Raw genomic sequence first — 27,259 nt, 5'->3', positions numbered from 1 at the left:
ACATTTTATTCCCTGAATGTTTTGCTAAAATAGGCTTTGTGCTGGCTTGGCAGCAATTCTCCTCAAGGCAGTTTTTTAAGGCATATTCCCTGTAAGTTTTTTGGTTTTGTTTTGTAAAGTTCAGCTTCTAAAATTTGTTACTGTTTTACAGTGAACTTGATGATGACTTGCTTGGAGAGGATTTGCTAACTGGAAAAAAGGTAAGAGATGTGCATTAAAGTGAATTGTTGCAGATATTAAAATGTGAATGTTGTTCAGCTCAGCCAGCTCAAGTGTTTGGTTTGACCTCATGTGTTTTACAGTCACCTCCCCAAAGCCTGGCAGTCTCAGGTACCTGAGGTCTGCCTTACTGCCAGAGCATTGTGCACCCAGGGCCTTGTTTCCTTTTGTGAAATACTTCCAAGTGTGGCTTTTTTAAAATAAAACTTACGAGCTTTTGTGGGTGTTTTTTTTTTTTCCCCACCCAGCTAGGTCTTCTGAATGTTAATCAGTATGATGGAGAATTTAATCCAAATGCCAGTTTTCTGGCTATTAAAAGTAACTTGTCAAAATACCAGCAGTATTTCCCAGAGAGGAAATAAAAAAGCAGTCAGTGTTGGTTGTCTGTGAAAGTTCACACTGTGTGCACGATCTGCTGCCTTGCTGTCTGATCAGGATGCAGAGCATTTCCCTTTTTAAAGTGAGGGAAAAAATGTGGGAGCAGCTAAAACTGGAGAACATAAACAAGTTTTCCCCATGTCTGCTATAGACTCTTCCTTCAGTACCTATTTCCAGGATTGAACTCTGAAAAGAGCTAAATGTATTTTGGGATTTGCCAGATACCAGTAGGAGAAGACAGGACATCTACTTGAGAAATCAAATTGACTGGTCACTTCTTTCTGGTCGTTTTATCTTTTAAGTGAGCTAATTTTGAAAGTAGTTTTTGGTGTTTTAATTTGAGATGAATAGGTTGTTAAGAAACTCAGCTCTATTAAGAGTTGAGTTTTGTTTGTTGTAGGCTTTTATAACCATCCTCTAAATGTTGGAAGTTAGCTTCTTGAAATTATTACAGCTTCTGTAAGCATTTCCTATTAAAGATAGGATAGGAAGTTTCTTATTCTCATGTGCTGGTTTAAAGAGAATAAAATTCCAGGATAATAATTGCAGATGTTTGTTACACAGTTCCCATATCAGAAGCAGTTAACATTGAATGGAAGTGATAAAACTACTTACTTATCTTTAAAAATTATATATGTGAATACTAACCAGTACTTGATTCTCCAGTGTATTATGTTTTTTTGTGCTTTTTCTATTCTTTTTAGTTTGCCATGTTACAGGGCAGTGTCTGTGGGTATGGACTCATGTGGTGGGGTAGTAATGGGTTTCTCAGAAAGTTTTCCCTGAGTTATTTAGGCTAAACTTCCTTCTACTTAATCTCATCCCAGTTCTTTTAGATAAATATATCTTTGCCCTTTATGGCCCTGTTAGTTTAGGGGTTGGAAATGTTGCTCAGCAGAACTGAAATTATCTCTCCCTAGTGGGTGTTTATTAAAAGAAGGAAAGAAACAACTGAAAGTTGTTTAATTTGACTGACAAAACAGGAGGAGACACAGTACTTTCTTTTGGTTTTATTCTTCACTTACAAACTAATCACGATTTTTCAGTTTTCTTTATCGTATCCTTTCCTCCAGTCTCCTATCTCTTCTCTCTAGAAGTTGCAGTTCATGCATTTTCTTGACTTGCCTAATGCATCAAGTTCACAAGGCTGTGTACAAGAGCTAACCTTTCTTCCTTCCTGGTCTGTCTTAAGTGAGTTTTCATCTTTAGCTGTATTTGAGAATGGGTCAGTGAAAAAGTGTTAATAGGCAAATTTGAGTTCTGTAAATTTCCGTAGGGCTGTCAAGTATATATTTTAACATCCGTGTTCTTGTGTTGTGTGTTTTATCTCATTGAATTAGGTAGTTTCTTTGAAGATAATGGTCTTAGTTTGGGATGTATTCTTCATGAAAAATATTTAGTAAATTAGTACTTAGTTAAATGTTCCTATCTTTTATGTTCATGATTGACTTTTTTTAAAACCTAGAATCAGTCAGACTTGTCAGATGAAGAGCTGAATGATGATCTTCTGCAAAGTGACAATGAAGAGGAGCAAGAATTTCGGTATTTCTTTTTTGAATCTTGTTTGAGATGACTGAAAGCTATGGATGACTCCTGTTACTGATAACTAATAACTACTAAACTAAAGTTACTTGTGTATACTTAAAATAGTTTTGCTTTTTACCTAGCCAGCTACTTAGTGATGTATATATAATGTACTCAGTAGCACTGTTAACATTTCAGTAAAATTATTTTTTATTTTGAGCCAATAAATTTATTCAAATCTCTAAAAAGCTTATAAGAAGAAATTGTGTCATCTGTTGTGGTAATAGAATTAATTATAAGCACTTACAGAACTTTCTTTACTGCCTCAGTATTGCTTGCTATGGTAAGCTTCCTTCTGATGCCAAGATGATTTTTGCCTTTTCTTTTATATACCATTTATATCGCTTTTATGTATCCTCAGTACTCTTAGCATGCATACTTGTAATTCCTTAAGTCTGATAATTTAGCATAGTCCTAATATGCTGTTAGGCCAGGAGACCAGTCATCCTAAAGGCCTCGTACTAGGAGGCCATAGAATCCTATGCTATCTTGAGAAACCAAGGTCCTCTCTAGAACATACCCTGTAAAGTAGAGATTTAGCCCATCCAGGGGGGAATTCCTCAGGGATATTGGATCATCCTTGTTAGATACGCTCATTTGTAAGGTCTGTAAAATTGTGTACTCAGTTTATCATGTCTGTGCATTTCGGCACATTCCACCTTGGCAAAGTGGGGCGCCATAAGGATCCTTACTAAATACCGAGGTAAAAACCCTTTATCTCTTCAATGTGTCTGGCTTTCAGTTTTTAGGACTGAGGGAAGGCTCCACTCCTATAATATAGTCGTTTTCTGTCATCTTTTTTTAAAAATGTGTCTTACTTCCTGAGACTGAGGAGGGGACTTTGTGACTTAAATATTTGTGTACAATTACATAGTAGAAAATTTTGAACAGACTTAATAGACTGGAGCAGATATTTCCATGGGAGTTTACTGAGGATCCTGTCCTGTGAATACCCTGTAGTAATACAGCTCCTCAGCTGAATTATGGGCAGTACAAGTCAAAATGAGTGTCTTCTTGTTTTTACTTTTCAAGCTGGACTGAAGTAGGAGAGAAGATGTTTGTGTTGCCAAAGTGATGCAGTGCCATTGTTGCTTTTACTGGCCTGTTTTTCCAACTTTCCCTTATTGCATGCTGTGCAGGGCATGTCATCTGAAGGGCTTTAAATGTATGTATGTGTGTAACATACACAGATGTATCTTCATCTGAGATCTCCTGTCTTTAACTGTAGGATAAGGACTCCGGTCCTTAAGTTGAACTGAGGAGGGGTGTGATAAAATGCTCCACCATCAGTCTCTTCGTGGCTGCCATTTTCCTCCCTGCAGGAGTGAGGGTTGGACTGTTCCCTTCAAGAAGGGGAATCCCAGTTACAGTCCTTGGCTGGTTTTTTGCTGTATGTGCTCCTCGGGACCCTTGGGTAGCGGGGATGGCTGTGTGACCAAACACAGTGATGATGAAGTATCTCAAATGGGATAATACTGCTCAGTGGAAACAGGTTTCTGTAGACAAATTTTGCATTTTTAGCAGTCTTATTGCCAGAAAGAGCCTTTCCCTTCCCCTTATGTTTCCAGTCAACCTCATGCTTCTGTAGTTGGGAGGATAATGATAATCTTGCATAATGTCTTCACTTTCGTGTTAAATCTTCTCCCTCTTAGAGCTGCAAATAGCTCAAAGCTGCCTGGATCTTGTTTCCCCCAAACATAGGAAAATGGAGAATAATAGGACTGTTATTTAAAAGAAAAATTATTTGTGTTCATTATACCTGGAGCTCTCAAATCAAGAACTAGTTTGATGTTGGTTAGTTGCTTTTTTGTTGGTGGCACTGGCTTTTGTAAACAGTAAACTGAGCTTTGCTTTTCCTGCCTGCAGATTATAAACTTGCCAGTTTTTGTATTGATTGTTTTTTCCAGTGTCTGTGCTATTTAAAAATGTCTTAATCATTTAAATTACAGTTCTTGACTATTTATTTCGTATTACGTAGAACATTAAATGTATCGTAAAAATGCAAGTTTGAATTCAAGATAATCAACAATGAACAATGTTAATGCATTTAGTAAAAAGTATTTTACTAGTGTAATCTGAATGACTGGGAAATATGATGCAGTTACAGTAATTTTGTGTATTTTTTTTTTGTTAGTCTTGGAATTAAAATTGAATCTGGTCTGCTTTGGTTACCAAGCAGGACTTTTGCCAGTTTGACCTGCTAAACCATCTGGTTGGTTTGATTCCCCTGGTCAAATAGCCTGCAGCTGGTGATAAGCTGCATTTTAGTATGCATTATGAGAACATGGCAATGAGTCAAATAGTGTATGGGGTATAATTCTATCCACCAACTTGGAGATTTTATGTTTGTTGGCTTTGTTTTACTAAATCTTAGTGAGTAGTTGCCAGTTAGACTTCAGGCTCTGAATTTCCCGTCTCACAGCTCTCCAGGTGTCACAGTGAGCCTCAATGCCACATCTGGCATCATGACATCATACGAACTCTCTGAGTCCATCAATGATCCCTCACTGGAACATGAGTCTGAGTATGACCAAGGGGAAGATGAAATTGGTTATGACAAATCTGAAGCACCTGAAGAATATGCCTCAGAGTATGCAGAGGAAGGACACTATGAAGGCAACGATCCTGAACTGACAGAAGACCAAATAGAATATGGGGAAGAGCCTGGAGAAGAAGATGAAGTGCTAGACCTTGAAATCAATGAACCCCTAGACGAATTTCCAGTGAGTTTCCTTCTATTGTATCTTCAAAGATAACATTGCCTCACGTGCATAGGGTTTTAGACTGATTTAAAATCTGTTTACCTCCCTAGGGAGGAGGGGAAATTAGACCTATTATCACTGTCTGCCAGTTTCTTTATCTAGGCTGTGACAAAGTTTGTGTTGACAGCTTGTTTGGCGGTAGGTAATGCTCCTTTGTCATGCTGGAAAGCAGTTGAGAATCATGACCTTGAGGATTGTATCCTTAAGGAAGAAAACAGCTTTGTGTGGTGGAGATACACTGCCAATTGTTAGAAGTACTTAATGCAAAAGCTTTTATCCAGGCTTTAGACAAGATCTGATAAAGTCCTTCGAAGGTGAAAAGATTATTGACCTGCTAAAGACATCTTTAAGGTGCTAATATCCCAAAGTGATTGATGTCCTGCTTGTTCATCCTTTTTGTAACTGAGCGCTGTCTAAACCTGAATAAAGAGATTGGAGGTTAGTTTAGAAAATGTCACCTGCATAATTTGATATAATTTAAGCAGCATATTAGAGAACATGCACTGGCTTTAATTGCTAATGAAATGATTTAATCTTAATTAAAACTGTATGTGATCAGTGAGTGTTTGAAAATACAAGCAAACTTAAGCAAGGTTTTGCTTTTATTTTATGTTCGTAATTTTTCAGAGTTGAACCCACTCATATGTAAACACTTGCAGAATGCTTTAAGAATGTCTCTACTTGATGGAGTAAAATCTGCTGTTAATGTATATGTGCTATAGAGGGGTGTTTCCTGTAAGAAAGTCCTGCAGTGTTTGCTTCATGAATCTGTAATCAGTGGATGCAGATGTATAAAAGTAGTTGGGGCAAACAGTATTAAATGGGATCTTTATGATGACATTGCTGGGATATGAATGGAAACTATTTTGGTTTTGATAATGCTGAAATTATTGTCTAATTGTAAGTGTTAAGAGCCCTGCTAATTATGCTATATGTGTGCCATATCACTTATATTGTTGACTGTTCTGAGAGATGCAATACTTCCAGTCTGGAAGCTGCAGCAATGCAGTCAGACCCCACCTATTCAGTTGGCCTTGTGTCTCTTCACCTTCCTGTTTACTGCTTTAGGATGAAGATTACATGCAATCATATAATGAGCAAGCAATGGAAGAACAAGGAGAATATGCAGCTGATGAAGAGTTGGAGGAATCCCAGACAATGGCTAATGAATCAGAAGAGGTATGTAATGAATTTAATAGAAACTTAAAATAACTATTTCTGTTACAATTTGATTTTGTAGAATTGTACATACTGCTGGATAAGAATTGATGCAACTTCGCCAGTGTTAAATTACTGGTGGTAGTACTGTGTGTATAAAATAAATTGTGATAGCATCTATATTGTGAGATAGATCAGATCTCCTTTCCCCCTTGGGATTAAAATCGTAACGGAGAGCCCAAAATGTGCATATTTAGTCTTGGCTTCAACGTTAGACACTTCAGGGGCCCCTTTTGGGTAGGAAATGGCTGTAATACTGCACAGTCTGTTCAGTCTCCAAGAGCTGTGGTGCTTCCCTTTACCAGATGGATCACTGGTGCTGTTGGGATGTAAATACCATTCTTGGGTATCCCCCTTTGAGGAGGAGTGTAAGCATGGAAGGTTTGGTATTTTAGACAGGCAAAGGTGACACTGTTGTTTTGAAGGTTGTGTTGAGACTGTAATTCCTCTGAGATTTATCTGATGAGAAAAATGGATGAGTTCCTTCATTTGCAATAAGAAAGCTTATGCCAAAGTCTGCCAAGTATGCTTTCACTAATTATAGCCTGGTACTGATGCCTAAAGGTGTCTTAGCTTTTTATGTATTTTTCATATATTTATAGCCTTGTGGATTTTTATATATATTTGTGTAGCTTCTAGTATTTTTCCTCTCTCACAGTTTAACAAACCCTTACTATACATTCTTGAAATTCTGTTTAGCTTTTCTCTTAAGGACAGAATTCCTGATAAGGACATCTTATGTTCTACCAGAACCTAAGAGACATAACAAGAAAATAGGGCAAAGAAGCCCCTGGACCAGCTGACCCAGGGCTGGGTTACTGGGATAAGTGATTTCCTATTGGATGTACTGGCTAGATATACTAATTAATTAGTCTAACAAAAATTATAGAAATCATGTGTCATGCATGTGAAGTGCCATATTTTGTGCACCTGCAAACTTTCATTAAAGAATTGCCTTTTTATCCTGTCACTTTAACTCTGTTTCAAATTTTTCCTTTTGTTATTTGGCAAGAGTATCACAGATGTTTTTAGTTCGCAGCGAGTTTTTGATGTAAGATTTCTTTTCCTTTCCCCACCAGGAATCTGCTTTAATATTACTTTTATTCCAGTTGTTAATTAAATAGGATTGAATGGATTACCTGCTGAGAAGTGTAGTCAGAGTGTATTTCCTCTTTGGAGCTTTAACTCATCAGGAAATTAATTCCTCAAAGACACAGCAGCATTACTGTATGAAGTTCTGAGAACTGGGTGTGCTGTGATGCTCCAGTTGTATCAAGCCCATCTTGGTAAAACAACATTTTTTGCTAGGTGGTGATCTGCATTGAAAGAGGCCACCTGCATCGTTCAGCCCTCACTGTTGGAAGCCTAACATCTTGCACCAAATCCATGTTAATGTAGTTAATTTTCTACTTCCCAAGTGTTAAATCTACCCTTCAAAAGAACTGTGAAATCCTTGAACGCTTTATTCCTTCACTAGATTGATGATACACGCTTTTGTTTTGGGGTTTTGGAAGTGGACTGATGTGTCTGTGGTGTCTGCATCCACAGTCTGAGGTGATGGACACAGCACACATCAAGTAAAATTAAATACCTAGCTGGGACTCATTGCCAAACTTACTGCTGGAAAAAGGCACGGCTTCATTTTGGGAGTATGAACTCTAGAGTGAGAATTCTCTAATAATCACATTGTCTAAATTTGTCCAATTCAGAATTAAATTTGTTTCATTCTAAAGGTACCATCAATGCAGGTTTTTAATTGATTTGTAAATGGAGCTTTTATGGAATTCATTCATCATATAGGGTGAATGTTTTGGACCATACCTTCAGTTTCTCTACATCTGGTTTTATTCTGATGGTTTGTTGATTATCACAGATTTCCTTTTTCCAAAATAGTACCATCTTTTTGTTCCTTTATTATTTTGTATGGATCTTACTTCCATTTAGCAGTAGGCTCACAGTTGTACTCTCCAAAGAAGGATACCACCATGAGACAGAACCTTTGTAGTGTATTCTCTTCAGTGCAGTGCATGGTTAGATGCCTGCCTCTGGCTCTGAAGAGTTTTGTTCTTTATTCAAGTGTTACATAACAGCACTTTTCCTTAAATCTCGTAAGTGCTTGTAAACAGGGGTCTGGGTTGGTGTTCTCCTGCAACTCAAAAGTGGAGCTGTAATGGATGCAGTACAAAGAAAGAGCATTGTTTTCTCTTGGTTGAAATTTGGCATCTGAATAATAGAGAAGGATGTTGCGTGGTGTTTTATTTTAAGCAGTTACCACCATAAAACCTACTAAAGCCTCTTATTATATTGCATGAAGGAATCTTTTGGTAAACCAAGAGAAAAGCTAACTGTCTGGGGAATTGGAACATGATGGGGGAAACAAGTGAATCGGAGGTGAGACAGTTGTTACAAGTGGCACTCAGGTGAGAGAAGTGAGGAATGGGCAGGTAAAGTTTGTTTTTGAAACAGTACTTAAAGTTGCAGAACTGGTATTTTAAATAAATAACGCTCTGTGTGGCTTCCTTGAAAAATGTAGCAAAGCTTCAGAAAATGTTTTTGCCTTCCCAAGGCGAATCCCAACACCCAGAAGTTTCAGCAGCAAATAGGTGTGGTAGAACATCCACATGAGGTATCATGTCCTAAATATTTTAGAGGAAAAATATCACTAATTACTTCTGTGAAATGTTCATGAAAGTTAAACCTCATGAAATTAGAATTCATAATGTCTTTGTTTTATATTGGAAGTAAACTGTGAAGTCAATGATAGGGGATTTATTGTTGCATAATTTAAACCATGTCTTGGGTTTTGCTGATAAGAAATGAAGAGTACTTTAATCAAGAAAGCATTTCATGAAGAAATGCTGCTTACTGCTTTTCTTTTGATAGATTATAGGCTTGAAAAAAAATGGCCAACGTGTCTGTCTGAATTGTCCCATCTGATTTTAGCCAAAATTTCTGCACTTTAGTTCTGTTCTAGTTTGAAAACAGTACCTGCCAGCCTGGAGGAAAGTGGTGAAAAAATGCAAATCAAACCAGCCAATCTTTAAACATGTTTTAAGGCACTTAGGTTTATTTTGCTGGTTCCTTTTTTCACCTGTGGAATCGAGGTGCCCTTGGAATAGGTATAATATCCTCTTACCTACCCTGTTATTTCTTGATCCCCTGGGATTAAGCAATTGCTGCTGCTTCAGTGTTAGCCTGTAGTAGATGCCTTCACTTCTTTTTTTATGGCTTGTTAGTGAAAGTTCTTTGTTTCACCTTCAATTTAGTTGGTTTTGCACATCTTACGAACCTCTGGCAGAAAGCTCTCCTGAGCACTTTTTGGGGAGGATCCCATGGCTGGGAGGATCATGCTGTCAGTGTTTCCACAGCTTTCCTTGGGCTGTGTCTGGTACCATTCCTGCAGCTGCCTGTGCCATTCAGGCCAGGAGCACTCACTCCTTCTCTGTAGCAGATCATAACCCGGCATGAGGGGCTCTGCCCAGTGGCTGGGGTTTATGGCACAGTTATTAATGAGGATGGCAGGAACCCCTCACCTCCTGGCAGAAGAAAGGTCATTCTGTTTCTGTGTAAGGGTCAGCAAAGCTCGTCAGTAGCTTTGGGCAAGGTGTCGCAGCAGGAAATGTAACACTCCCTTTGAGGAGAGCTGCCGAGAAGCCTGGGCTGGTCAGTCCAGTCCAGTGACCTCAAGTGACCATTCAAGGACTGTTTATATATATGCAGAGATACTCACGATTAGCAAGTGTTGAAGCCAATCCTGTAAGTAATAATATGTCTTAGTTCTGTGTCCGCAGTTTTGTCTTGTTGAAACATAGAATCCATTCATGCTGTAATCTTGGCAAAGCAGCTCCTTCTGTTCAGCTGGAAAAGATCATGCAGGAGTCTTGCATTTTGCAACTGCAGAACAAACTCCAGGGAAGGGGTGTGTGCTCTTAACCTTTCCTTGGCTTTTTTCAGCCAACCTTTCCTGGAGCTGTATGGAGAGAACGTCTGGGTGTCTGACAGACATGTTTGTGTCTCCATTGCATAAATCCCTCAATAGTAGGTGTACTCAGACTTGGACATGGGTCAGTTACCATTCTCCAGCACTGCCTTGCCTTGCCACCTGCTTTTTCATTGGCTCCTTCGGTTTTGTTTTTTTTTCATCTCTGATATTTAATGCTTGTATGTCTGTTGCTGGTTAATGGGTGGCATGAGCATTTTGCTAATGAATAAAGTGAGTCAGACCAAGGCCTCAGAATTGGTGTAAGTGGAAAAGAGTAGAATAGTGCTAGTCTAGAAAGGTTGGAGATTTTTTTTTAAATTGTTCTGTAAATAGGTGGTTGTCTAAAAGTCTGTCAGAACTTGGGATGTTTTATTTTTAGGATAGATTTTTTTTCTAGAATTAATAATTGTCAAAATGCAACAGAGTTTGTACAGGGTTGGATTCTTTTTTCTGGTTTTTGTTGTTGTTTTTGTGGTTTTTTTTTTGGTTTGGGGTTTTTTAGGGTTTTTTTTTTTTTTTTTTTTAGTGGCATTTCATTAAAACATAGCAGAAATTTTCAGGACAATGTAGACTTAATTGCCCTTTGTAGTCCTGATTCTGAAGTTAGAGCTGCATATAGAGCCTTGCATGATTAAGTTTAGCACACAAGATGAGATTCCATGACTGAGACCAGTCTTTGATTAATAAAAAACCAGAATTCCAATGTAGCTTTTAAGGGCCTTAGACATAGAGAGTGGATGTGTCTGTGGTTTATGCTTTAGAGTAAAGCAGAAGACTCAGTGTAGTGTAAGCTGCAAAACAGCTGCTCCAGTTCTGACTTCCAAATCCTCGTCCTGAAGGGAAAGTTTCTCAAAAGAAGCAGTGAGAAAGTAAAATTATGGAGTTTGTGATATTTATAAAAACACAGATTTGATAGAGATATTGCTGCTCCTTGCTCTTTTGGGAGTCCCTCTTTTCAAAGTAAAATGCCAACCCTGTCTTTCCCTTGGTGTTGTTTGTTTTCATTAAACCATGTTAGCATCTCTTTCCTTGCTAACATCCCTCCTCTGTTCCAGGAGTATCAACTGCTTGCCCTCAAAGGTATTTTGATTTTATGTGGATATGTTAATTAGACCAGTTGTGCTCAGTTTGGGTTTCCTTTTGAGGTTTTGATTTCTTTCAGTCTTGAAGGTTTGTTTTTTTTTTTTTATTTCTCCTGCTTTGCCTGTTGCTTTTACCTGCTTCTTTTTTTTTTAATATGATAAACATTTTACACCAAAAAAAAATAGATTTGTAATGTGCAAGCCTTAAAGCCTTTTGTAAAATTTGACTGTTCTCTTAGCTGTATCTTAAAGCAGTTTTGTGAGGTCCCGAAATGTAGCATTTAAAAAGTTTGTCTGGAATGGATAAAACACAATCTGGGATCAGTGACCCATTAAAACCATGGAAATAAGTATACTGATTGTTTATTCACCAGACCAAAGCTGGAGTAGCTTTGAGTTCATAAGGTTTGCTGTCTTTTAAAGCATAAATTGTTTGCCAAGTGACCCTGACTCTGATCTTGCTTCACACACTTCTTTTTGGTTATGGATGAAGTTAGGCTGGTGGATAGGGAAATTTTCAATCTCTTGCACAATTATGCCATTATGTGATTTAATATCTGTCCACCTGACTGTCACACTTGCTGTGCCTTTCTCGTATAAATTTCTGCACTGATCTGGTTAATTAGAAGATTAAACCATTTTTGCATGTTAGATTTGGCTCATTTTTAATAACTGTCCTCAAGCAGCATAAAATTCATGATGTATTTAGTGGCTTTGCATAGAATTAAAATGCATATGCATTTTAATTTAACAGGCTCTAAGAAATGAAAAAGTAGGCTTGTACAAGAAATAATCAAATACATAGTAACTAGAAATTTTTATGGAGAATCACATGATATTAGAACACTTATGATTTTCAGCTGTATAAATCCAATATAACTTGTGTAACATTCTGGATATTTTCATCAGGCCTGCATGGGAAAATGTTTTTTTTTTTTTTTTTTTTTAGCATCTGTTAATTTGAAGGGGAGGGATCCATTTTCATTTGGAACATTGTTTTATTTAAGTAAATGTTCTCTGTTTTAGAGGGAACTGGAAAGTAAATTCGAGAAGCATTTGAATAGCATCCAGAATACAAATTTAGTATTTTCAAATTTATCCAATCCTATTCTCATTCTCCCCATCAGTTACTGAATTGAAACTGGGAAGTATTTGAGGTACAAAGCAAAGGGATAAATACCAAGAGGAATGGGATTGAGATGCATGGTTATCTTTGTTGTTGTTTGGTTGGGGATTTTTAACAGCATGGTACTGACAGTTGTAAAAAGATGAAAAAAAAATTAGGATTTTACTGTTCCTATTATTTGAATCTGGTGATAACCAAGGTTTGCATCGTAGTCAATTCAGTGATAAAATGTCAGTCTGTGTGCAGAAGTACCTACTAATCAGATGGAGGTTCTAACTGGAGCTTAAGTATTCCCTTAAATATTACAGAAAATTTGTTTTCTAAACAGATTTTACTTTATTATTTATTATGTAGTACATATATTTTTATTTCAAAAAAAATCACCAAGCTCTTAAATGTTCACTGAATTATATATGAGCACAATGTATAATGCTAGCAAATTTCGTAGGAAGGGGCTTTTAATGAAAGCTTTGTTTTTGATACTGTTTACAAGAGATTTGGTTTTTTGAAGCTGCATATCTTCTGGTTTTTTGTGATTTAGGCAGCTATTGGGTCTCTGGAACTTCAAGAAGAAACTAAAGAAGAATCTGATGAAGAAGAGGATGATGATGAAGAGTCTGGACGATTACGTTTCAAAACTGAACGGAAAGAAGGAACGATCATCAGGCTCTCAGATGTGACAAGAGAAAGGAGAAACATTCCAGAAACTTTGGGTAAGGTTTTGTAGCAGTGGATTGTTTTGCAGAGCTGTAATGAATGATAGTAAAGGGCAAAAGGTGTTTTAGCTGAGGTTCATTTCAAATGTTTTTGCAACCATAAGACCATATTTTTACAAACCAGAGACCATGTCTTGTTTGTACAAAAGATGCTGGTGGCTTAACAAAGCAGAGTATCTTAAAAACAAGAGTGCACTGGAATAAATCAATTTCTGCACCTAATTGCAGGGTAAATGACAGTTGCATTTGTTTTCCTGTATCTATGGATTTATTCTTTAGTTTAAAATAAAAACAAGAGCCAATAAGGAAAAAGCCTATAGTGGAGCTTGACTGTTAAAGGAACAGTGATTTGAATTAGACTTTTAAATGTAATTCTAAATGATCTGGGATGTAGCTCTGAGATGCAAGGAAAAGATGAGTGCAAATGTGGATGATTCTGTAAAGGGGTTTTTTGGAAACTAATGTTTGGCAAAAACACAGTATTGCTGCTGTGAAATGGTTTCTGTTCATACTAGTTTTTCTTAATTTGTTGATAGAGACCAGATAACTGACCATATGGTAGAAGGTTAAAGCACAAAAAAATCTGTTTGCATATAAATATCTGCATCCTTTTAAGATTATAGAGCAAATTTTTACAGCTGCTGTAGTTTAAAAATGAAATTTCATTGCAGACCTACATCTCCTTACTCTAAAATATGAACATAGTTCAGAAAACACTTAAAGAGGAATTAACATTTCAGTTGAAGTTACAAACGTAATTTCCATCCTGTCACATTTTGGTGACCTTTTGTGACAGCTTGTCTCTATTGGAGGAGTGCATTCTTACTTACTGATTAAAGATGTCATTTGAAACCATTTTATTACCAGCAATAGTGAAATTAATCTTGACACTTAGAGACACTAGAAAAATAATTGCTGATTCACTGCATTAACTGTGTGTGAGAACTGTACAGTCAAGATGAGACCAAGTGTGTGCTGATAAAATACTGTGTTCTCAATAATGTAGCTAAGATCTTTCCTGAACATTTCTTCATCCAAGATAACATAAAGAATCGTTTTTCAAAGTTCAGAGGAGGGGTATTGTAGGACAGCTGTGCAATTGATTTCCAGCAATACCAAGTTTGTCACCTTTGATAAGAAATGCATATCTTCTTCTGGTGCCTGTAGGTGAAATCTTCTCAGAGTGGGAATGGTCATAATTCTCTGGATGTAATTACCTGTTAAGTAATGTGAAGATGAAAAATGTCTTTGGTATTACCAAACTAAAGTATTCCCTCTGTATCTGATCAAAAATACACAACCCAAACCCTTAGACTTAGGCAGAACCAGTTGCTAACAAAGGTCAGTTGGATGTGGCAGTACTTCTTGTTATGCCCTGCGTAGTTGATTTATGTTGACTGTGATGCCTCGTGGCTGAGATTTCAGGCAGGGCTAGGAAATGAAAGTGTTTTAAATTCGTGCAGTTGCTCTGTGTCCAGAAGCACAGAGTATAATCACTTTGCAGATCTGGATAATGAGGAGAAAAGAAATGGCAACATACTGCATATATGTGTAAATTAATAAGTATTTGTAGTTGTGCACGAGTTCTTAGCCAGGGAGAAGCTGTATTCATGTGAATACGTGGCTGTGCTTTGGAAGAGCCCAGGGAAGGAAAGGGAATCTCTTCTTCTTCTGCTCATCACCTCTTTTCTTGAGCAGTCTGAGATTCCTTTCAGGGAAGCAGGGGCTGGTTTTGTTTCTTCCCTCCTTGCAAAACTGCCTCCCGTGCCATCTCCTCTGCTTGATACCTGTGTGCGGGACACAATGCTTTCAAATTCAATATGCAGCCCTCTTCATAATACAGCTGACTGTATTTTGCTGTGTGGTGATGTGTAGCTACAGGCAGCACTTGAGAAGCTCATAGCATCAGTCTTAACTTTTGCAAGAAGGTTCTGAAGCTGTATTTATGTGTCTAAGCCAAATTCTTCACAGGTAGGACAGCTGCCCTCAGTGGTGTGTTCTGGGGGAACTATGCTTGATTTTGATGTAATCTTTTTATTTTTAAAATCCAGTGGTTATATTGTACTTCTGTGGTCATAGATGTGAAATGAGTGTGAATTTGTGTGTGGTTTTGTTTGGGATATTTTTTTCCAAAGTTGATGTTATACGTGTTCCCTACTCAGTCTGAAAAGCTGAGCACGTGGCCTGTGCCTTTAAAAGTTTGAGAAATTTTGTGTAAAGTGAGGAGGAAAGCAATTTATGTATTTTAGAGTGATTCTCCATATCCAAGATTGACAGACTTGACTTTGCATGGATGCTGTCATCCTCTTTCCCACGCTTAATCAACACAGTGCTCTGAAGTATTTTTTTTGTTTAATTAAAAGAATTTTGCCTGTTCTTTCTTCCAAAGTTGTTTCTATTTTGTGTCCTTCAATATGTGCTCAAGAGGCTGACACACTTGGCCATAGTCTCGCCTTTTAAGAAATCTAGCTCTGTTCTCAGGTTCATTAAAAATTGCTTTCCTCACATGTGATTTCTAAGCTATTTAATTGGAATTTTCTTCTTATCTTGCTTGACCATCAGTGGTAGTTACTTGTTGCAATGACTGAACTTTATTTTCCAGACTACAGCCTTGCTGAATTCAGGATTGTAGTGTGGAAGATGGCAGAGAAATTGCCCTGCCTGTTGCTGGGAAAACAAAACAACTGTCCAAGCAGCAGCATGCCCAGGGTGCCCTGCAGGGCTGGGATCATTTCTAGATAAAGGAAAGAGAGTTACTCTTTTGCAACACAGTGGCTCTGTTTTCCCCCGTGGATATATGGGAAGTAGTGGTGTGTCTTTCAGGCAGGTATGGTCAAAGCCCACACTGGTCCTTTCCTGTTTGTGGGTTTCTGAAGAAACACAACTTGCTGCAGGTGTGGAGAGGAAGGAGACTTGAAATCAGAGCTGTGGTTTTTTTCCCCATCTAACCAGCTTTTTTGATCCCTGGCAGCCAGAGATGGCTATGGCAGTTGTTTTACTTGTATCTCATGCTTCTAACTGCTTTGGGCAAGAGTACATTATTTATCTTTTTTTTTTTTTGGTCAGAAATGCACATTTGATACCTAAGACTTGAGGGACTGTGGTTCCTTCCCTCATTCTAAGCATTCTGTAAGATTTTCCGATAAAGCCTGATTGTCTTGGGCTCTGCTGTGCAGGTGCCTTGAGGGCAAAGGTAGCATTTTATAAGAGAATTTGTTAAGGCTTTATGCCATTTAGTTGTGGTGTCAGAGTGAAGAGAAAAGGAGGTAGAGAAACTTGTCTCATCACCATCATGCAAAAATGAAATAGGAAACTCAGGCAGATCCTAGGATTTTAAAAGTCTGTCATGTTTGCTGTGTTCTTACAGGCCATCAGCAAGTTCAGAACTTTTAAAAATTGAAAAGCTCCTGCTTTGTAGAGGTGCTGAATACTTCTGAAAACTGGGACATGCAAATTTACAGACTTTGCAGCTCAGTCATGCAGGTAGTTTTTGTAGCCAAGTAAGAACAACTGCCCCAGAGGGAATGCTCAGTGCTCACCCTTTACTGCCCTTCTGTCAATCCTCGACTTCAAAGACTAATAGAGATTACTTATGAAGATGTTTAAGATGGTGATTTAAGTAGCTTTGGCCTTTAGACTCACAAGAAATTGTAAGAGTTTTCTAATTGATTTAGTTATGTATTCTTGGGAGAGCATATCCAGTGGTGTGGAGATAGAGTAGTAATGTCTCCTGCCAGATACGAATAACTTTAATTCTTATATTCAGATATTATGGCCACTGTGTGTAGTATTGACAAATAAATACCATATTAATTCAAAATATGCTTTAATTTGTCAGGAGCATGTTTGTTTTTAGTAGTTTAATTTTGCCTTGTTAGGGGTAGAAATCAATATTAGGGGTAACAAAGGATCTGACTAGCACATGGCAAAGGATTCAGCTGCATGTTTGAGTTAAAGTTTGTTACACCTTATAAGTAGTTGCAACCTGGTGTGTGGTTCTGTTTACACTTTCATGGTGTCTTTCCTGAAGTTGGTTGTAGACCTTTTCTGTATTTTCAAGTGATTTCATTACTTGGGTCTATTACTGCATCATTTCTTACTTAATGTTTTCAGCATTGTCCAAGGTTTCAAGCAAATTTGTCGTATTTGCTGAGTACCACATGTTCTCTGGTGTTTACCTGTGATACGTTGGGTGGGTGTTATCAGAAGCCATGTGTTTGACTTGAGCTGAGCACAATGTTAATGTGTTCTCTCTTCAGTGGAATTACCACTTGTGAAGTACAGCTGGTTCTTAAACCACATAAAATAAAACAAAAATTAGGTAGCTACATACTAGAAATACTTCAGAAAAAGAATGTCCTTCTTTGGAACGGGCCAATGTGCAGAAGAGTATGGTGCATAAAATCTGTTTATATGGAAGACTCAACAGATCCATTACTGTAAAGTTTACTGGAGATTCATTGTCTTTCCAGATAAGTGATATGTTAAAGATAACAAAACTTTGAGAGGAGCTACAGCCTCCTCTTAGAGCAGAAGGCAGACTTCAATACCTTCTTCAAAAAGAAAACAACCAAACCTTTTTGTTTGTTTGTTTTATTTAGCTACTGCTTTTTGCCTGTGCAAATGACACAAGTATCTGTGCTTTTTCCTTTTAAAGATGTCTTTAATGAAATGTTAACATGCCACCTAAAGGAGATCAAAGTGCCTGCAAATTTTTTATTAGTCACGGGGTTTCTTCTGTAGTTCTGGCAGTGTTTTATTTGTCATTGTGTTTTCCACCTTTTCAGCGCAAAGCTAAAGTATTTTCCCCCATTTCTCTCTCAACAGAGCTTTCTGCAGAAGCCCAAGCAGCATTACGTGAATTTGAAGAGAGGGAAAGGCAACTGAAGCAGGGGCGATATGGCTCCAGGAGAGGAGGGAGAAGAGGAGGCTCAGTTATGTGCCACGGAATGGGAGAACAAAGGAGAGACAACAATGACAGGGGAAGAATGAAGGATCACAGGCCTGCACTGCTGCCAAACCAGCCATCAACAATGGTACTTTTTAATCCTTAGTACTCTTTGAGCATCCTTGCAGGGAAGTTGTGGAGAAATGCATTTTAAATCATGAATCTTTGCAAAGGTGGAATATATATTCCAGTGTAGACCACCTGCTCCTGCAAGGCACTGTTAGGCAGTATGGGCTTTGTGTGACGTGATGATAGTAAAGTTTGTGCTTAGTCCTGTTAATGGCTTCACCTTGAGCAATCTCAAGACCTCCAAATGAAAAGTGCATTTTGACTGATAGTCACAGTCAGACTTACTTGCTGGTTTGCATGAGGATGGAGGAAAAACCGAATTTATCCGAGAAGTCTACATGCAACATGGAAGCATGTTCAGTTCCCCTTTATTTATAATAATTTGGTTTAAAAAATACAGTTCTGTAAAATACTTCTTGGGTCTGTCAAGGTAATATTTTCGCTGATACTTTAAAAAATCTATTTGCATATAAGCTATGCTACTATGGAGGTGAATAAAACCCTAGGACAGAATCACCACTTCACTACTAAATAAGTTATTATTTTGTGATTTCAAATGGAATTTTTGTTTGTTACTACTTTCTTTGCTGTGTTTTGTATCACAATATAAAAGGCTTTACATCTTCCTTATAAAAACCCTTATAAAACCCAAAAGCCAACTCCAGCAAGTGATGAAGAGATCAACACTTATTTTTTTTCACTATCAAAAAATGTACTGGAAGCTGAGATTGTAGAACAAAGTCTGTGTATGTCTTTGCAGGACAAGGTCATCTGTGTTAAACAAAGGTGATTTTTTCCAACAGCAGTAAGTAGGTGCTGGTCACTGGCAGGAGTCAGTGGATATCTCAGTGCTTGAGAGCCCTGCAGTAGTATATTTCATGCTTTTTTAGCAGTGAAGGTTGAATTTTTTTTTCCGTTTTGCTGCAGTCCTTGCAAGCTATTTTGATTTTAAATATGAATATTTTTGTGCTCATCACAGTGTCTTCTTGTGCATACTATGTAGTTGCTTTGCTTCATGTACAGGGGTGCTGAAAGAAACGGTGTCACGCTTTTGTTGCTAAAAGGTTGCCCCTTGGGGTCTCTTCTTGCACTTCTGTTTGGAAGTTGCTGCACTAGTACTGAGATCTAGTAACTGAGAGGCAAAAGAATGTCTCTGAAAAGAGGCACAATATGTTTTTTTTAATTAGCACTAATTTTGGCCATTTGTTTTTGAGAGTTGAGCAGCAAGAGACTTTCTTTTGTGTTCAGAAAGACACAAAGATACTTTGAAAGGTATCTTCAAATGAGCTTTTTCTTCAAGCAGCGTGGATAGGTGTGCTGCACTGATACATGAATTTGTATTTTGACTTTTGTTGCTACTGCTAGGTCTTATCTCAGAGACACATATCTATACATGAGACAAAAGGTGTAGTAGTGGATTTGTTTTGATGCTAGGACTCAGATTTCTAGTGATCTTCACATAAACCTTATTGCGGTTAATAACACTGACATATGCAGAACCCTGACATATGAAACTAGTTAGTTTTGCTGTTAAAAATGAGTGAATGTGTCTGCATTCCCCATGCTTCTTTGCTCTTTGCTGTCCTCTCCTCCATATTTTAATTTGATTGCTCCTTTGTTTTCCTGTGCTGATGGTTTTTAGTGGTTCCACTTGATTATTGGGAAGTTTCTCTGTTCATAATTGACCTTAATTGTTCTCCAGAGATGTCTTGGTTTTGTGCTCATTTATGTCAGGATATTTTAACTTTGAAGCCTAGTGACTCTGTTCTTTTGTCTGACTTTAGACTCACTCACAGAGGTTAATTCCAACACACCAGCAACCAGTTATGAGTCTGTTCCAGCAGCAACAGCAGCAGCAGCAGCAACAACAACAGCAGCAACAGCAGCAGCAACAACAGCAGCAGCAGCAACAGTTACAATCTCTGCTTCCTTTACAGCATCAGCATCATTCTTCTCCTCCTCCAGGGCTACATATGCCCCCTCAGATAGAAACACCCCGAATAATGATGACTCCCCCTCCAGTGACACCTCAGCAACCGAAGAATATTCACATAAATCCACATTTCAAGGGGACGGTAGTGACGCCTGTACAAGGTGAGCTTTCTGAACACCATCCCAGTCATGCAAGCATGACTCATCTCATTCTTTGCCAGAGATGGAACAATTTGTTTGTTTATCACTTCATGGAAATGTGCTTCAGGCTGCTGGCTTTTTTCTTGAAGCTTGAAACAAATGTTTTGCCTGAAGTAAGACATAATGTTGTTGGACTGTGGCCAGCTGAACAAGCAAAGCATTTTCAGCTTTTATCATGTTTGCTATTCTAATGTAAAGCCTGAGAAGAGCGGTAAAAATGGAAACTAAAAAGAGAATGCTTTTCAGAAAACAATAAATGTCAGTTTTCAAAACTAGGAAAGTACTGCAATCTGTAAATTTCCCAGGACCATCTGCCTGTTTTGGTAAGAGGGTACTGAGACACTCCTCCCAATGTAGTTGCTCTGTGAAAGATACCAGTTGCTGTCCTTACTTGACAAGATATATGCCCTCAATTCTCCGTTCACAGAATCACATCTGTAATTGTCTTGATTTGCAAATATGCAAATATGTTTTTTTTATTAAGTTAACACAGACATTTGGGCTGTGGTTCTTAGGGTAGCTCTCAGCAAAGGTGTTCATGTTATTGCTTATTTAGGAAGTGTTTAATGCCAAAGAGGGTTAAAAAAAGACACCTGCATAGCTCTGATTTCTGTTTATGTTGGGACAAGGCAGACTAAAGGAATACATAAATATACATATTTATAGTTAAGTTTTCTGTATTTTCTCCCCTCCTTCACATCAACAGAACTCCCCGCCAGTGCTATCTTTGCTTCATGTATTTGACCAATGAAAAGCAGGAATTTGACAGTGTAGAATATTGCCAGTGTATGGAGGTCTGTTGTGCTTCTCACAGATGGCTTTGTAGTAGCTGTGTCAGAGAGCTTATTTTGCTTTTCCCTGTGGTGCTTCCCACCAAATTATGCATCAGGACAGATTATCTGGAAGCATTCCAAAAGACCCTTTACTCTTGGATTTATGCCTTCTGTGTATTTTTCTAGCACTACCAAAGGTAAGTTACTATTTAATGAGAAGCAAAAATTGCTTTTAGACTATTCTAGATGCCTTTTCTTTGTCCCTGTGAAACAGTACCAGAGCTTTGCTATGTAGGTAAGCAAACGTGACCATAATCTTGAGAATGTCTACTGAGGGTTTGTGCTTTTGCCTAATGTAAAAAATATCCTAGTGTATTTTCTTTCTTCTGTCTGAGGATTTTTTTTTTACATTACTGGGCAGCTTCAGACTCTTCTCAGCTTTACCACTATGTCTGTGGCACTGTAGCTGTTGCAGGTCTCTTGCTTGATCTTGTTCATAGTTAGTTATTCAGTCTTTATGCGCAACCTCATTTCCAGAAAGTTGTGTACCTCCTGCAGGTTAGGACATCTTCAGTATTGGATTTGTAAGGGGGAGGGTGGTTCTTGGGTTTTTGTAGATCTTACATCTGCTGACTTTATGTGCACATTCATTTCTTGACTTGTAAAAGTTCAGGTGTTCTCTTAGACTGAGCAGCCCTGGAGAATGAGTGATCGATTGTTGAATGGTTTCAAAACCTGCATTCAGCAAGGACACTCTTTGCTCTGTCTTTTGATGGCAGCTGCTTCCTATGAAATCCCTTTGTGCTATTCATTTTACTGAAAGACTCTTTGGCAAGACTGCTGAATTTTTCTGCTAATAGGTGTGCAGCATATTATTAAATACAATCTTTTAAGACACTGTAGAAATTTCATCTTCTTGATTAGAGCACACGTATTGGATACTGAGTGTCCTGCAGTGACTGAGAGTAGTGGCCATCTCTTTCTTAATCTGTAGCAGTACAGTTGTGTTACGTGAAAGTAAACACTTGCACACATAAGCAAAATATGAAATATGTTGGAAATCAGAAGGTTTCTGTAGATAAATGAGCATAATTCTAACATCATCGGTGGTATTTGCTTATTAAGTTGAATTTTAAAGCAGTCACTGCAGGCAAATGGTAGATAGAAATTCCAGTGTAGGGAGTGCTATTCCAAACTTCCTCTTAAAAAGTCTTATTTTAATCCATCTGCTTGAAGCCCCAGTAGGCAGAGACTGGTGGGTGACAAGTAAAGGATGTGTTTCACTTGCAGCATCATTTCTTTCAGGTTGATGGGAAGGATGAAAGAGATTGACTTCGTGTTCTTGATGATGTCCTGTCCCTTCTTGGCTGAACATATTTCCAGATACATGAGGGTCTGTACACACTGGAGAATAGAGTCAGTTAGGTGCAAAGTTTATTGGAATTCTGTTGTTGAAAATGTGATGCCTGGAAGCTAAAAATGCCATGTCTGGAAGTGCATGATATGCACACTTAGGTTCTGGTAATTTTAATGGTGTGCTGTCATGTTTTAGTGTAGACTGGCATTTTTTCCTCTCTAATTTTATGGCAGGATAAAGCTCACACACTTCTAATTGTCAGCACCAGGGACACTTTTCCTAACTGCAGATCATAGAAATAGACTTTTTAAACATCTTTTTGGTTTGAGTTAGTCTTGAAATGCGTCGACTATACCAGTATTTTCTAAAATAGACTCAAACCTCCTGTAAATTGTTACAAAATTTTCATGTGCATAAAATACCATGGATAAGAGCTCTAGTAGACAGCTACTTCGGCCTGAAAAGGGGTAGAAACGCTGTTGAAGAATCCTGTCATTGGCTTATTCCTTTGATGTGTCAAAGGCAAATCCTTTTACAGTAGCCACCATCTCCCTGCCCAGCCTTGAATCCTGATTTGGAAAAATACTTACTTTCAAGTCAGTTTTGTTTCAAATGAATTGGTGTTATTTTTAGTCTTTGAAGCTTCATAAATGATCAGGGACTTGGTCTATCAAACCCCTAAAAAATGAGCCTCTGTGGATACCTGCTGCAGGTACTGTGCAGTTGGTGTTCAGCTGTGCCTCCTGTGGCATTTGTCACTTAGTTTTGTCTTTTCTTTGTGTCCTATTCTGCAAATTAGTTTTGAGTTGTAGGTAGGAATTTTTGCTGAATGTGTGTCCAAACTTGAGTATGATCAATTTATTAGTGCTGGAAGAACACACATTGATGTACTATGAAGTACTGATTGAACCTGTGATAATAGGTGTTGCATTTTTTCCCATTAAATCTTTATACCACAAGTAACTATTTCAGGGATTCTGTGACGTTGCCAAAGTTGACAGGAACTAATGAGCAGTTTATGGCAGCTCAGTATGCCGTTTACCTTTTGAAAACTGTTTGGTGTCTTGGGAAAAATCACATTGTAATTCTCCTGAATAATCAGTGTGGGAATTGCTTCTTGATCTTTTCAGCTGTAGTGTTGGAATTTATAGCAAGAAGCAATTTAATCTTCTTAAAATAGTGTCTTACAACATGCTGTGTATTATTTTTGTAACACACTTTTCACACCTATGGAATATTTGACATCAAGAAAATGAGGACTTGAGACTTCTTTGCTGCTTGAGCAAGTGTCAAAGGATTGAAAGGGCACAGAGTTTGAACTACTATCTTTCATGAGTATTAAATTAATTTCTTTAAAATATATAAATATATGAATTTATATGTTACTGCTGGAGGCGGGATACTGAAATAGACTCTAGTACTCTGTTCAGTTGACATTTCTCTACGTTTCCCACCTTATGCTATTTTTCTCAGTGCCTCTCTGACCTGTAATACCTGAACTATTTTAGGAGTAGGTCTGTCAAGAGCATCCTATCCTTTTTTTCTGTGTGGCCATGGCTGTTTGATACCGACAGATGTTCATTAGAAGCCAGGATGAAACTATTCCAGTCATTTTCTCCTGTAACGTGATACAAAGCTTGCACATAGTCCTCCCGTGCTGAAAGACTGCTGCAATTAGTTTACCCCATCAGTCTCTGAACCGGCAAACCACAAGTACTTAACGAAAGTGGACAGAAGCCAGACATGGACATAAACTGAAAAAAACCCCACTAATGCATTAGTTCTTGTGCCTTGGTTACCAAGGGAAAAGGGATTTTTGAGGCATCTCAGCAAACCTTCTGTGTTGGGAAATGCTCCCAACTTTTCTCTCAGACAAGCAGCATTTCTTAATATCTTTCCTGCTCTGAAGTGTGACACAGTAGCTGTCTGCAAAGTCAGTGTTTAACCCTGCCTGGAAAATGTTTTCCTATCACTTTCAGAAGTGCTAAAAACAAATGGGAGAAGAATCCTACTAAAAGCTTTTGGTAAATGAGCAAACACATTGTGTGGTTTGAAGTGCTTTATTTAACTTCTGTAGGCCTTTTGTTTAACATGGAAATGTTTGTATTTCTAACCACTTATGCAACTGTGAGAGGAAATAAAAAATACTCTGGAAAATGGGGAAGCTGTCATTACATTTTGTATTCAAGATTTCAATATAGGTTCAGTTCCCAGGGTGATCCAGCTGTAGCACTTTGTGCATTTTGCCATAACATGAAGTGAATGTTTTGGGAAACAGCTTTTTGTGACTAGCATTTCAAAGTGCAGTTGTAAGGACAGATCATCCACGTTAATCCCCCTGAAGTACTAGTTTTAGAGGTTATTTTTTTCAGGAAAAGGTCTCCTAATTCTTCTTGGTGTCTCTGTGCAATCACGGTCTTTCATCTGAGATCACCAGTTCTGTGATCACAGTTGCTCACACTACTGTGGTGGCAAGGCCAGACGAAGTAGTTTTTGTGTGCTGTTCATTGCAGCTGCCTGCCTCATTTTACCTTCATGAGCAGTGATTTTTACCAGTTAGTGTGTCTCATGTCTGTGCTTCTTATGGTAGCTTGGTGGTGAGACTGGGAGATGCGGAGCAAATGTTGAGTGGCGTGAAGTTGAGAAGGCAAATTAATCATGTATCCTTCTATTTGAAACATGAAATTATTGTTAGTGTCTCTGTCAGCTTTGTCTAAGAGATGTCTTTGGCTGAATAACTATTCTAGTTTGCCTTCCTCCAACAAGGAGCAATTTACTTCTGGAAAATGCAGAACTAAATTATGTAAATTAACTAGGAGAATCCTAATTGCCCTGTTGCATGTTGCAGGGGAGGGAACGGTTGCTCAAAGTTAATTGTAGGAACTGTGACATGCGAGGGGAAAAGTAGCGAATTTTAATCGTGGCTTTTCATTGCAATTGCTTTTGGAAATAACTACAGCAACTGTTAGGTGAAACAAATGGTGTTAAAAGGTGCTTCTTGTTTCAGTGCCCTTGCTGCCAGTTCCTGCCCAGCCAAGACCTGCTGTAGGACCCCAGAGATTTCCTGTGAGTAGCAGCTGTTTCTTCTTCTCTGATATGGATAAGCATACATTTGCAAGGAAATATTAATATAGCAAATAAAAGCTGTTCTAGTGAAATATAATTTTAAGGATTTGTAAATATTGACAATGCACTCTGCAGTTGAAAATGTTTGTTAAAAGCTTAAGGTCAATGGATTTTTGAGAGTAGAATTAATTCTGTTTAACTGTAAAATTGTTGAACCAGTCTCTCCAGTGGGAAAGGCATGAATGCATCTTGTCTTAAGGAATATGGGCTTCATTTTATTACTTGCCTTTCTGTATAAATAGAATCCTTATTTTATTTGATATAATAAAAGGCTATTTGAAATAATCCTGAAGCTTAAAAAGCAGCAATATGTATTTATTGTAAAATGCAGCAATCATTTTTATCATTACTAAATGAATTTCAATGCCCTCATGTTTTTTATATAAAAAATAGAACTGGCATTGCATGACCTTGCTTTCTTTTATGTTTCTAATTTTGAAAACAAACAAGACACTTAGCTGCTTCACTGGGCTAATTTCACTTCATAATTTTTTATTTCTCTGAATGGAAAGAGTGCATGCTTCTAGAACGTTTCTCATAATTTCAGTTTTGTCATACTAAATTGTGGTTGAAATGGTTAGCAGAGTATCAAAATAAGCAAAAGACCCAGGTTGCAATATTACCTGAAGTATTTTCAAGTAAAAATCTGTACATTATGCTTCCCAAATATATAAAACACACAAAAATATAATTTGTTGATGTGTGCAATGTTGAAGGAGGAAAATAGATGTCGGAACATCTGTGTAGTATCACAGAGTAAATTACTGGCATAGAGATCAGATGTGCTGGAAGGAAGCAGATTTCAGAAACCTGCTGTGACTTTTGATTGCCCAGTGCAGACCTGGTTCTTTTTAATGTGGGATATTTTTCATACAGGACATGTAGCTGAGGAATTGTGATGTCTGTATTTTGCAGAGAAACAGTCTTTACATTGCTGCATTTCTTCTGCGAAGTCTTATAAAATTAAGCTGTAAACCCACAGTTCCATTAAGTAAATTCATGTTATATTTTTATCTTCAATAAAATATTTTTGAACTTTTTAAATTAAAATATTGTGGCTTTCAGAGGAAATAGTTTTCTTCAACAGCCTTTAATATTATGGGGAGACCTTATTTACATTTTGAAAGTAGTTTTAATTGTTATTTTTTATGAGAATAAGTTTCTTGCATTTGTTTTCCTTTGATATTAAGCTGATTTGCCAGTAAACACTACTTGGGATGGAAAAGAAGTTGGAGGATAAGGAATATCTGTAAAGGCATTGTAATTGGCATCTTTGAAGTGTTTACATCAGTGTAGAAAAATAGTTTGGTTTTTTTTTTTTTTTAATTGAGAGTGAAATTAAATTTTAATTCTGTTCACTTTTGGGGTTGCAAGTTGAGAAGTATGGCAAACATAACTGATCTATATGCAGCAGTTTTTAAATGGGAATCAAGTAAACGGAACCTTTTTGGTAGGACTCTTGCTCCTTTAGCCTGCAGGGAAAACTTGATTGCTTGCTGCCTTTTTATTTCTATAAGCAGTGCACCGGAAAAGAGTCAGTATACTTAAATTTTCGTAAGGAGGAGGAGGGCTGACTTAACTAGGAGGATCTGACACTGTCATTTGGTTGCCCTGACTGTTTTTTTTCTACTTCAGCAGTAACGTGCTGCATGACCCTGAGAAAGTTGCTTCATCTTTCCATGGCTCACTGAGTTATAAAGTGGACTTCCCTTATGAAGTACTTTATAAATTTTGCATAGGTTATCAGTCATATTAGGATTAGGAATTAAGTGTCACTGTGTACATA

At 37.7% G+C, this 27,259-nt stretch overlaps 1 protein-coding gene across 6 annotated transcripts in view; it reads left to right on the top strand.

Moving 5' to 3' along the window:
- The window catches only part of RBM33 (RNA binding motif protein 33), a 96,321-nt gene that overhangs the window by 15,738 nt on the left and 53,324 nt on the right, over positions 1 to 27,259 (top strand). For 4 of the 6 annotated variants that reach the window (XM_066200892.1, XM_066200883.1, XM_066200874.1 and 1 more), the window contains exons 3-10: positions 152 to 200; positions 2,063 to 2,139; positions 4,604 to 4,904; positions 6,012 to 6,122; positions 12,893 to 13,064; positions 17,895 to 18,103; positions 20,022 to 20,178; positions 25,355 to 25,413. In XM_066200892.1, coding sequence (XP_066056989.1) covers positions 152 to 200; positions 2,063 to 2,139; positions 4,604 to 4,904; positions 6,012 to 6,122; positions 12,893 to 13,064; positions 17,895 to 18,103; positions 20,022 to 20,178; positions 25,355 to 25,413 — 1,135 coding nt within the window. Of the gene's footprint in view, positions 1 to 151; positions 201 to 2,062; positions 2,140 to 4,603; positions 4,905 to 6,011; positions 6,123 to 12,892; positions 13,065 to 17,894; positions 18,104 to 19,868; positions 20,179 to 25,354; positions 25,414 to 27,259 lie in introns of all 6 variants that reach the window. The other 2 variants (XM_066200858.1, XM_066200865.1) reach the window with 1 other exon arrangement.

This window comes from Chamaea fasciata, unplaced genomic scaffold (assembly GCF_029207755.1).
Source record: "Chamaea fasciata isolate MVZ Bird 193981 ecotype frontalis unplaced genomic scaffold, bChaFas1.0.hap1 SCAF_1, whole genome shotgun sequence".
Taxonomy (NCBI): Eukaryota; Metazoa; Chordata; class Aves; order Passeriformes; family Sylviidae; genus Chamaea; species Chamaea fasciata.
The sequence above is the reverse complement of the archived record's forward strand: the minus strand, read 5'-3'. Positions and strand labels throughout refer to the sequence as shown.